Source organism: Elephantulus edwardii, unplaced genomic scaffold (assembly GCF_000299155.1).
Source record: "Elephantulus edwardii isolate Elephantulus edwardi_28Jun2011 unplaced genomic scaffold, EleEdw1.0 scaffold00028, whole genome shotgun sequence".
In the NCBI taxonomy this organism is placed as follows: Eukaryota; Metazoa; Chordata; class Mammalia; order Macroscelidea; family Macroscelididae; genus Elephantulus; species Elephantulus edwardii.
In genome coordinates this window covers 7,046,107-7,057,494 of record NW_006399778.1, presented here as the reverse complement: position 1 = coordinate 7,057,494, position 11,388 = coordinate 7,046,107, and the positions used below count along the sequence as shown (strand labels likewise).

At 43.8% G+C, this 11,388-nt stretch overlaps 1 protein-coding gene across 1 annotated transcript in view; it reads left to right on the top strand.

The window, feature by feature from the left end:
* Positions 1 to 11,388, top strand: part of TCEB3 (transcription elongation factor B (SIII), polypeptide 3 (110kDa, elongin A)) — a 17,298-nt gene continuing 5,910 nt past the window's right edge. Inside the window, exons 1-4 of the mRNA XM_006883661.1 lie at positions 1 to 153; positions 6,933 to 6,989; positions 9,046 to 9,152; positions 11,172 to 11,384. Coding sequence (XP_006883723.1) covers positions 1 to 153; positions 6,933 to 6,989; positions 9,046 to 9,152; positions 11,172 to 11,384 — 530 coding nt within the window. The remainder of the gene's footprint in view (positions 154 to 6,932; positions 6,990 to 9,045; positions 9,153 to 11,171; positions 11,385 to 11,388) is intronic.

Below are 11,388 nucleotides of genomic sequence, written 5' to 3'. Positions count from 1 at the left end.
ATGCACGGAGAGCGGAGCCGCGATCCGGGGACGCGACGCGAGCACAGTTCCGGCGAGGAGGCCGCGCCAGTGACAGCGATGGCGGCGGAGTCGGCGCTTCCAGTCGTGGAGAAGCTGCAGGCGCTCCTGGCCGCGAACCAGGACCCCAAGAAAGTGAGTCAGGGGTCGGAGTGTGCCGGGGCGGGCGTTGGCCGGCGCGGGTCCCGTTAACGGTCGCGGGCCCCCTGGAGACCCTGCGGGTCCGTCCAGCTCGCCTGGGGCCGGGGGCTGGGACACTGGCAGGCCCGCCGTGCCGGGGACCCGGCTCGGGAAGTTGGCGGCCCGCTGACCGAGACCCGCGCGGGGCCACCTGGTGATGTCGAGCTCGACGACCCGGGCCCCTCTGGCTCCCTGTCGGCTCCCGGCCAGGGGCGCGCTCCGACCGGCGCCGTGCGCCCAGGGCTGCTCGCGGCTGTGCCCGAGGCTCCCGGACCAGGCCGGTCACCGAGCGCCAGGGCTCCCTGGAGCCGCTGCCCGGGGCGCCCGAGCCGGCTGCGCCCTGCAGGGGTGCCCGCCGGGGCCCGGGGCGGGCGCTCGCCCCGATGGCTGCCGGCTCTGGCCCCTGCGCTGCGCGCTGGGCTCCTTCCTCTTTGGTCAAAGGCTGCCGGCTTCTTCGTGTCTCAGGTGGGGCGCCCTCGGGGACGTGTGGCCCTGCCTCTCTAGGAAACGTTTCCAGTTGCTCTCCAGCGTGGTATTAGACCATTGACTTTTTTGCTTTTAGTAAAGCCCTTTCAAAGCAGTACTTCACTCTAGGGAAGTCAGGTTGAAATTTGGAAGAAGGAGAGAGAAAGGGTTCGAAGTTGCAGCTCGATTTCCTTGTGGCCTTGACAGAGTCCAGAGTGACGGGCAAACCTTTTAATCTTTACCTCGTAGCGTTCCCGTCTCTGCTGTTAGCTGGCTTCTCCGTTGTCTCTGGTAGATTGTCCGGTGGAGGTTCGAAGGTTTCCATTGAGGGCTGTCTGTCTGGAGTGTAGGGGTACCCAGAGGTGGTGCCCACGGGTCCTCCTGGTTGTGAGGAAGTCCTGAGGAGAGGCAGCTGAGATAAAGTGGTATCGAGATTTGGCTTCTCATCCATTTGCCAGCGTTGACGTTGGGGGAAGTTCTCTTTGCCGCTCCTGATTCATCTCTGGGCTTCTAGGTCTAAACTGAAAAGCACAACAGTGACAGGCTGAGCGTAGCTGCTTGGTGGATAGTAATTACCACTCTTTAAAGAGCCCCTTTCTCGGGGAGCTCTGGTGGCCTAGTGGCAAGGAGCTGCAACGACAATCCCCGAGGCACATGGTTCGAATCCATCAGATGCTCTGCCAGGAAAAGGAGGGACAATCTCCTCCTACACCAGTCAGATCTGATTTGATGGTACACTCACACAAAAATTAAAAAAAGAAAAAAGAGCCCCTTTCTCGGCACTTTTCCTCATTTCCAAAGGCTCATCATCATCAACAGCTCATCATGGGTCAGTTGTTAACCCTCCTCTTACATCCTCGGGAAGCCATTTTAACTTTAAATCTGTGGAAATGTAAATACTTTGAATTGGGGTGTTACAGTTTTCTGCTGCAGCTTTTGTACCTAGTGACCTAAGTTTCCTTCTACAGTTGGTTGTGTGGATACCTAATATATGGTCCTTATTTCTCTGTTACTGGTTGTTTTAAGGCGATATTATGTAACCACCACCCTAATTTGGTCTTTAATTCCATCTGATTGGGGATAAAATGTTCTGTGGCATCTGTGTTTCCTCTAGTACCTGTGTCTTGAAGCTTCTCTATCTAATAGTTGGCAAATACAATGAGCAGGATGTCTTGTTGTCCTCCTCCAGTTCAAGCTGGTGATTTGGTGAGACCTCCTAAAGTAGGAAGGTGAAAGAAGGTTGGGATATAATTTTTACAGAGGACAAAGTAGTTGGCATTCAAATATGGGCTGATGCAGGAGGAAAACTGCAAGCTGGCACTTGGGCTGCCTTTCCCCTCAACCCTCCATCAGTGCTACAAGCTCCTGCAGGTGGTTCTTGAAACTGCAAGATGATTATAGTGCAGTATTGGATTTGCAACCAAATTTTTATTTCTGACTACTATGGCTTCGTGGCAAGAAGCTGTATTGCAATCCTGAAGGCACCGTGATTAGAGGCCACCAGCTGCTCCAGGAGAGAAGGATGGGCAGTCTCCTCCCATGTGATTAACTGCCTCTGAAAAGATTAACTGTCTCTGAAAACCTGCTGGAGGGTCAACTATGGCTCAGTTCCAACTCTACTGAACACAACAACTATTAACCAGAATTGATTCTACAGTGGCTTTCATGGATTTTCTGGTAGTAAACGCTAGTGTTTAACATGTTGCCGCAAATGATGGCAAATGTATTTTTAAGCACGGTTGTCAATTTTAAAAATGTGTGGCAAAGTATTAATTATACCTCACTTTTCCACCTTTAAGTCTGTCTTATCTAATGCTGCTATAACAGTTAAAAGAGTCTTAGTTTAGGAGGCTGAAGTTTGAATTTAGACTGCTAGTTCAAGAGCAAGACTTGCTTTCTCTGTCACCCAGGAGGAAGACCTTGGCTCGCAGCATCCCTGCGCCCCAGGCCCTTGGAGTTCTCCACATGTATTAGCGTCAGTCTTCCTCTGGGTCCAGAGAATGGGCTTAGCGTCCACCTGTTCTTTCTTGGTGGTGGTGGCCGGCTTTTCCTGATCTCTGTGCACAGTTTTATCTTCCCCTCCCAAGAAATGAAACCAGAGGCCCAAAAGTAAAGCTTAGAAAGCAGTAAAGGGTGTGAGTGGGCATGAGAAACCCAAGGAGAAAGTGGCACGCGCGCTGTTGGCATTGAGGGAACTGCAGCCAGTGTCACAAAATACCTTTCAGTTATTTAATAGGAATGTCATTTGCTCTGTAAACTTTCACCTAAAACACAATTTCTTTTAAAAAGAAAGATCAACTAAAGATACACCCTAATCCTGTATCATGCCTCATTAACATACCTGCCTCTAATCTTCCCTCAGTAGTATAAAGGTTAGGATTTATAACATCTAGGATGATCACATTAGATCATACTGAGACTCTTAGCCTGAGTTGACACGTTTTGAGGAGACAATTTCAAACCATACCAAAGTTCATCTGTGATTTTTTTTTTAATGAGGAGAGACAAATTAGATTCACCAAAGACATTTGAAGTTTTCTTCTATTCCTAATATTGTATTAGAGATTCTTTTCATAGCTCGCACTATAAGGAATCAGTGTTTTTTAAGTTGACCTGTCTTGTGGTAACATTTGAATGCTAAAACGATAAAGCACGCAGTTGGGTAGCAGATGGAGAGCTAGGGATCAGCATAACGAACAGCCCTTGCTTTTCAGGTTGAAGGTGCCCACAGGGGACACCTGTGATCCCTCAGCTTATGCTATTAGTCAGTGTTTGCATTTCTCAACTCCTATCTTTTTTTCAAAGCTCTTTAGTTGGTTCTTGGGTTTGATAATAGCAAATTTACCTGGAAATGCTTAAAGTACTTAGACCTTGTCATTGCTTTGTTTTTTCTTGCAATTCATGGAAAATGGAAGAACATTTGTTCTGTAAACCTTCACGCAGAGCACAATGTTAAAAAAGATAGGGAAAGGAAAAAAAAAAGATTGACTAAAGATACAACATGAGGAACTAAGCAGAACTTTTCTTTGGCAAAATCAGTTTGAAAATCTTGAGGGTTGGGTTGGTGTTTTTTTCTTTTGTGGGTTTTTTTTTGTGTGCTTTTTATATCATTCCCCACTAACCTGAAGTGAAACAGAAAGGCAGCGTGCAGCCCCACAGTCAATGCTGGCCTTTGAGATAAACTCAGTGACTTCTGGCCTCATATTTTGGTAGGCTCTGGGATTCTTTGTTCACATGGTGATGTTTACTTTGTGGACTCTAACCTGCTTAACAGTGTACTTGCTGAGGAGAAGCTGTTATGCTTTGTTTCGAGAATGCTAAGGAACGCATAGGCTAGTGATCCATTTTCTTTTTCTATTTTCCAGGGATACTTTTAAGTCGGGTATTTCTTCTGGACCTATAACACATGCCATGATAGATACACTTTGGTTAATTGTTTATTAGGCAGAATAAACATATAGGCTCGGTTTGATCATCTGTAAAATGGAAACATCTACTTCTTTTTTTTTTGTTTTGTTTTTTTTTTCCCATTGTTTTTATTTTTTTTCTCTATAATTATATTTTATTAATTTTCATAAACATTTACAGAGATTTTGGGCTTCTACTCATTCATTGTTGCACTATTCTCTCTACCCTCTTCCCAGTTTGTTCTTGTCCAAATGCCACAGTGCTTGTCAAAGCCAGTTCTGATTAATCTTCTTTGTCAGTGTATCCTTTGCCATTCCCTATCACTCCTCCCTGAGAGAGACTTCACCCTGAGTCATAAGGAAAAGGGCACGGCGTATTCTCTTAGCTACTTCTTAGGCTTGTGATAAAGATGAAACAAGGCAGTGCATAGATGCCCCTGTCAAAGTAGATGGCACACAGTTGGTGAATATAAATGGTCCTAAATTTCTCGTTCCTGGGAATGGAATTTGGAGAAAACAACCTGGTTGGTTGGTTGGTTTCTTTTTTTCTTTCTTGACTTTAAATTTTCCTTTAAGAAAAGGAATTTTCATTTATTTTTGTACCCATAAGTTGAGTAACATGAAATAAGACCAAGAGTTAGCTGGTGATAGTGATCACGTTTAAAGTAGATAATTTTAAATCAAACCCAGCACTTGTCTTGCTTGCTCCCAGTCAAACAGGATTAGCATTTGTCATCAACCATGTTTAATTATTAGAGTAGAATGGCCAGAAAAGCACACTCTTCATAATTGCAGTGTGGCTTACTAATTATAGCCTGGACTCCATATGGAAAGAGAATAGATCTTGTTATCTAATATTTAAATTTAAAGTAGTCAGAGTTCTCTATTTTGACCTGATTGGACTTTGTAGTATTCTTATAAATGTACATTAAACATTTCCTAGAGAAACCCATAGTCATGACATTGGGTAGACACCGTTGTTCGATGTCAAGTCCACTGCTGTGAACAGTAGATCGCAGTCATGACCTGTCCTGCACCATCGTCACAGTCTCCACCTGAACGAGCTCCTTGTTTTATCGTTTCATCCCGTGGACACTCCACCTTACCTGATGCTTTTCCCCCCAAGGACTGGCCCCTCTTGACAGCATTTCCAGAATATGTGAGATGAAGTTTCACCATCATTGCCTTTAAGCAGCATCCTTGTTGCCCTTCCTTCAAGACAGATTTCTTTGTTCTTTTGGCAATGCATGGGCTATCTAATAATCTTCACGGCTACAGTTCAAGAGTATGGATTGTTTAGGCCTCTTTCAGGACTCCCCTTCTCATGTGTTGGAGTTTCATAATTCACTAGAAGGTTTCACAGAAACTTGGGCTGTCAAGAGAAATGGCTCACTCAGTTGTAGATGATGCAGATTGAGGTATATGGTCACAGAGCCTGGTGAACGAGGGGCTGGGAGCTGATTGTTAGCTGGATCAGGTTAGATGAAGTGCCCAAACCACCCCACCCCACTCTCTCCTGCCTAGAACAAGTGTTGAGCTTCTAAGTTAAGTGTTGAGGATCAAAGAGTTATAAACCGCATCCGTAGGAGAACTAAGGGTGACGACTTGGGTAATAATATTTATAGTAGAGTGGGGCTTGTATCTCACCCAAATCCTGTTTCCTTCCACAAATAAGTAACTCATCCTTGAATGAGGTCTTAAACCTAGAGAGGCTGGAATCACATAATGGAAAGCTCTGGATGGAACAGCCATATTCATCTTAATTCATTGTTTGCAACTGCCCAACTGTCACATGTATAAGAACTATTGAAAGTACCATGACTTGGATCAGGCACACCTGTAGAATTGGCTGGGAAATAGTCATTTGAATATTGAAGATCCAGAGTAGAACATTTAAAGAGCTGCTAGTTGAATAAAATGATTAATAATGAACATTTAAAGCATTCCAGTCATCGTGGTCCAGGACTGGGCATGCATTGTCTCAGTGACTCCACACAGTTCATGACGTCCAGACAGGATCCAGGCCCGTTTGACAGGGTTGCCAGCTGAGGCTCTGAAAAGTTACTGCCTTACACAAGATCCCCCAGCAAGGAGGTGGCAGAGCCAAAATGTGAAACCTCTGCTTCCAGGAGGCTGTCTCAACAGCTCTGCTCTACCGGTTATGACCTAGTTTGTAGAAACCAGACAAAGGAAATAGGGCCAGCCTCAGATCACTCTTTAAGTTCTGCCTTTATTTATCAATTATCAGTTATGTTTATCAACAAGTCTCTGGCCCTGGCAACTGGAAAAACCCCATACAATTGGACATGGTGAGTCTTCTTGGAAACATGGTATCCTTTCCCTGTAGAGACATTTTGACTTTTCTCTGCACCAGAGCCAGTTCGTTTTCTTAAAATTGGTATCTTTCACATACATTCTCATAGAAATGAGGCAAAGCTATTCAATAATGTTTATTAGAGTTAATTAACTTTTAATTCTAAATCTTCTTATTGGTGTAATGTAGTTGATGAAAACATAGGATCTAAAGTCACAGAGTGAGTTCTGGCTCGCTTGCATTTCAGGGCAAAGAATTTGTAACTTTTTTTTTTTTTTTAATTTCCTGCTGTGTGCTGCGAATTGGATCTGACTGGCACAGGAGGAGATTGCCCCTCCTCCTTCTTCAGTGGAGCATCTGGTGAATTCAAACCGTGCACCTTGGGGATTGTAGCACAAGAATTTGTAACATTTTTGAGCCTGTTTTCACAACTGTAAAACAGGGACCATATTATAAAACACTTAAAACCCTGATTAGACAATGATTCACATCAGCTTCAATGAATATGATTATAGAAATTAATGTTTAATATTTTCTTTTCTTTGCAGTTATTGAAATATTTGAAGAAACTCTCCACTTTGCCTATTACAGTTGACATTCTTGCGGTAAGAGCTGTATAATTTTTTTTTTTAATAAAGCATTTTAAGTATACTTTCTATGTGTGGGGGAATGTGCACTGGATATGTGGATGGTAGTTATTTCAAAAGAACTTGATTGGAAGACACTGTATTCTTTATTTTTTTCATTTTGAACCCTAACCTTTCCCCCCTAAGACATTGGTGGCTTTGACATGTTTGAGGACCATGTTCCTTGAGTAGAGGTGACTGCTCTGTAGGGGCTTGTCTGGTCCTAGGAGATGAGAGGGATTTCCATGTAGGTAGCCCCACGTCACACACAAGAGGCTGGCCAACTTGAGAGGGTCTGGCTGCCACGAAAAGGTAGAAGGGCCTGTTATAAAGTTCTGCCCGAGTGAAAGCAGCAAGCCCGTCCCGTGAGGAAGGGGAGACTTCAGATTTGTCTCCCCCTGCCCATTGGAGAGAGGGCACCGAGCCTGCCCCATGAGGAAGAGGAGATTCTTGGGCCTGACCCCACAGTTGATGGGAGAGAGGGCGTGCCCACTCTGTGAGGAAGTGGGAACTCTCAGACCTATCCATGACATACACTCCATGGGAGAGAGGGCACTGAGCCTGCTGTCCCATGAGGAAGGGAAAAAGGGGAGGCTTTTGGGCCTCTCACTCAAGAGCTGTATAACTTTTAATGTTATAAAACAATTTCTTGTCCCCTTCCCACTGGGAATGATAGATTGAGAGCATGGGTTTTTGAGAGTGAAAGACATCAGACACAGAAGGCTACATGTTCTATTTTTATTACATGTCCAGAGGAGGCAAATCCATAGGCATAAAGTAGATTAATGTAGGGGTGGGAGGAAGGGAGTTTATTTTTTTTATAATAGAAATATTCTAGAATTAGATAGTAATGATGGTTGTACAATATTGTGAGTGTACTAGAAACCACTAAATTGAATATTTGAAGATAAAATGATGAGGTTGTTATGTGAACATTATCTTAATTTAGAGTATATAAATAAAAGCATGATGAACTTTGGCACCAACAAATCCTGGGTTCAAATGACTTTTGGCTGAACCAAATGGAACGGAATACTGCCTCAAAGTTTCTGTAAGGACTCATTCAGATACTATATGCAAAGCTCTTGTTAACTCAGTGCCTGGCAGCTGCCATCCTCTCTTGTTATTATTGTTAAAGTGTAAATGTTTTTCCATCTCTGACTGTTACACACTTTGCTACTGTGTGTCACTGGAGATTTGTGGCAAAGATACAAAGTATTTTGTACTTCCAAAGTCTTGGCTTTAACCTGACCCAGCTACAAGTTAACAGACTTACAAAGCATATTAATTCTTTATTCTATCATCTGGACATGTTTTGTTCAGTAACCTTAACTTCATTATCCACAGCATAATGACAGTTTTTCTACTTCCCAGTAATTCAAATTTTCATTAATCTTTTTATTCCTGTCTTTCCCTTTTTTTTTTCTTTTAATAATACCATGCTGATCATCCTCTTACTAGGCATGACCTTTCCCTTCACGCTATGTGCCTGATAACTAGTTCCTAATTCTGACTCCCTTCCCATTCCTGGTAGCCATCCAAGAACAACTCTATACACATGTTAACCTTTCTTTCTTAGGGGGCATTAAATCTTAACACAAGGAGATTCTCATTTTTCTTCTTCTTTCAGAACAGCTGGTAGATTTGAACTGCCAGCTTTTCAGTTAGCAGAGCAACATGCACTACCAGAGCTCCTTAAGTATGATTTAGGAAGGAAAGGGTTTAAAGAAGCCCTAGGTGGCACGCACAGTAGTTAAGTGCTCCACTGTTAACTGAAAGGTTATTGGTTCAAACCACCAGCTGCTCCCTGGGAGAAAGCTGAAGCTGGCTGCTCTGTAAAGACTGTAGCTGTGGACATCCTGTGGGGACATTCTAGTCTGTCCCCCACGGTCACTGTGACTTGGAAATGACACAGTAGCACACAACAGTAATAGTGTTTGCCGAACAGTTTGTCAAAGCTGGAGAACTTATTTCTTTAGAAAAATGTATGCCTCATTTTACAATTCCTTAACAACTCTTTTTTTCAACTTTGTAGGAGACTGGAGTTGGGAAGACGGTAAATAGCTTTCGAAAACATGAACATGTAGGAAACTTTGCCAGAGGTTTAGTGGCCCAGTGGAAGAAGCTGGTTCCTGTTGAACGGTAAGAACACTCTGCAGTTTACTCTGCTTCATTGGTAAATCGGGTATTTGAATGTGTGTTGGTTCAGAGACGCTCTTTTCTATTTCTTTTCTATCTTCCTATTTAAAATAGGTGTCTTGCCTCAGTTATAAAAAATAATTTATGCAATTAGAAAATCAGAAATCAAGAATAAAAACTTCCTGTAATTTTGGTAGAATTGCAAAACCAAAAATAAGAATTATTACCATCTTAGTAAGTTTTTCCCCAAAACCTTTTTTTTTTTTAAAAATTATGATTTGAGTGAAAGTTAAAAGAGCATATTTCATTTTCTCTCAATCACTTACACATATTTCGGTTTGTAATATTACTTGCTATACCAACAGTGTCTGATGATCCACTTGGTGTGTGGTTACTGCTTTTCCCCTTCACTCCTCTTAATGAGTGTCTGTTACCTATTTACTCATTTTCATTCCCGTCTCTCTTTCCTATCCCTGGTAATCATCCAAGAATGATTCTCTGTGAAAGTTTAGAGAGCACACTCATTTTCCATTCAGCGCTTTGTATACATTTTGCTTTGGTGGCATTCCCAGCGATGAACTAACCCTCTTCCCATTTCCCTCCTGGGTCTCGCATTTCCCTTTGGCCCTCTCTCCTGCTTTCTGAACTTTGTTTTTGGGCAGGTCCCGCCCTTTTGTGTGTTATGGTTGGTTGGTCTGAAGAGTGGCTGCCTTCTGGCTGGCATTTTTCTCATTATAGGCCTGGCTGGCATTTTGTCTGAAAGTTGATCCTTTGGAGGCGGGTCCCTTCCACGTCTGCAGAGTGTATAAAGCTCAGCAGCAGAGGTTCCACCTCGGCTTGTGTTGGACTTTCCCCTACCTTTTGTTTTCTCTTCATTCTCTTCAGGACCATAGGGCAGGGGCTCTGATGAGCCTGGCGGGTAGTGGTAGTTCTTCTGGTTTCAGGGGGGTGAGGGTTGTCACTCATGTAATGCACTGGTCCTTGGGTTTTCTCTGTTCATTAAAAGTCACTTTTCTATATGAGTGCGCCAGAGGGTGGCCTAGTGGATAAGGAGTTGCACTGCCAGTCCAGCTGCAGGTAGTTCTGATCCACCAGCTGCTCTACAAGAGGAAGGTGGGCAGTCTCCTTGTGTGATTTGTTGTCCGTCAGCTGGAAGTTGATTGCAGCAGATCATCAGCAAACAGTTTGAGTTTTTGAGCTTTTGTTTTATATGTGACAAATGTAATACTTCTGTTTGTATAAAATAAGTTAAACATGTCCTTATTAAATATCTTCAGTAGATACTTGAACTTTTTTGTATTTTATGGTTAATAATTTCCCATTTATTGAATATTTGAGTTTAACAATTAAAAAAAGCTACGTGTCTATATTTCCAGTGCTCTTTGGAGGCAAAAGTGATGAGGCTTCACCTCACTTACTCTGGGCATATTGTTGGGAGGGTCTGTTCCTTGGAGAAGGACATGATGCTTGCTGGGAAGGGTGGAGGGTCAGTGAGGGAGAGGAAGCCCTTCAACCAGGTGGATTGATAGGGTGACTGCTGCAGTGGGCTCTTGTGTGTCAGGAGTGTGAGGATGGCGCTGGGTAGAACAGGGTTCAGAGCTTTTGTTCACAGGGTCGCTGTGAGTCAGACTCGAGTTGATGGCACCTAACAACCACCACCACCATTTTTACAGTAGAACTCTCTGTGAGATTGATTCCATTCTTCAAGTCATGCATCCACACTCTCTTCTTTGGAACTGTCCCTGCCCTATTAACATAAACTCACACTCTCAAGCTTCCCAGCTAATCTTTGAGTTGCTGTTGTCAGTTTGATCTCCTGCAGTTAGTTCTTTAAGAGAGCCTGGTGCTCAAAGCAGACATTCCTTCTAATTACTACTGGAGTATTGTGTCTAACTGTGCATTCATGTCATCTCTTGTGAGTTTAGATCTTTGGATTTTTGTCCCGTGAGCCAGGATTCTACAGGTGATTTACCCACCTTCTCTGTGGTTTGTGGTTATTTATATTTTGGTGTTTTCTTTTAGGAACCCTGAACCTGAAGAACAGGACTTTGAGAAGTGTAACTCCCGAAAGCGCCCCAGGGATGTTCTCCAGAAGGAGGAGGAGATGGAGATGGAGTACCAAGAAAACTGGAAGGCCTCTGGGAGCCGAGCCTCCAGCACTGACCACAGACACAAGAAGCCCAGGAAGCTGTCGGAGCTGGAGAGGCCCCCCAGAGTCTCTCACGGTCACGAGAGGCAA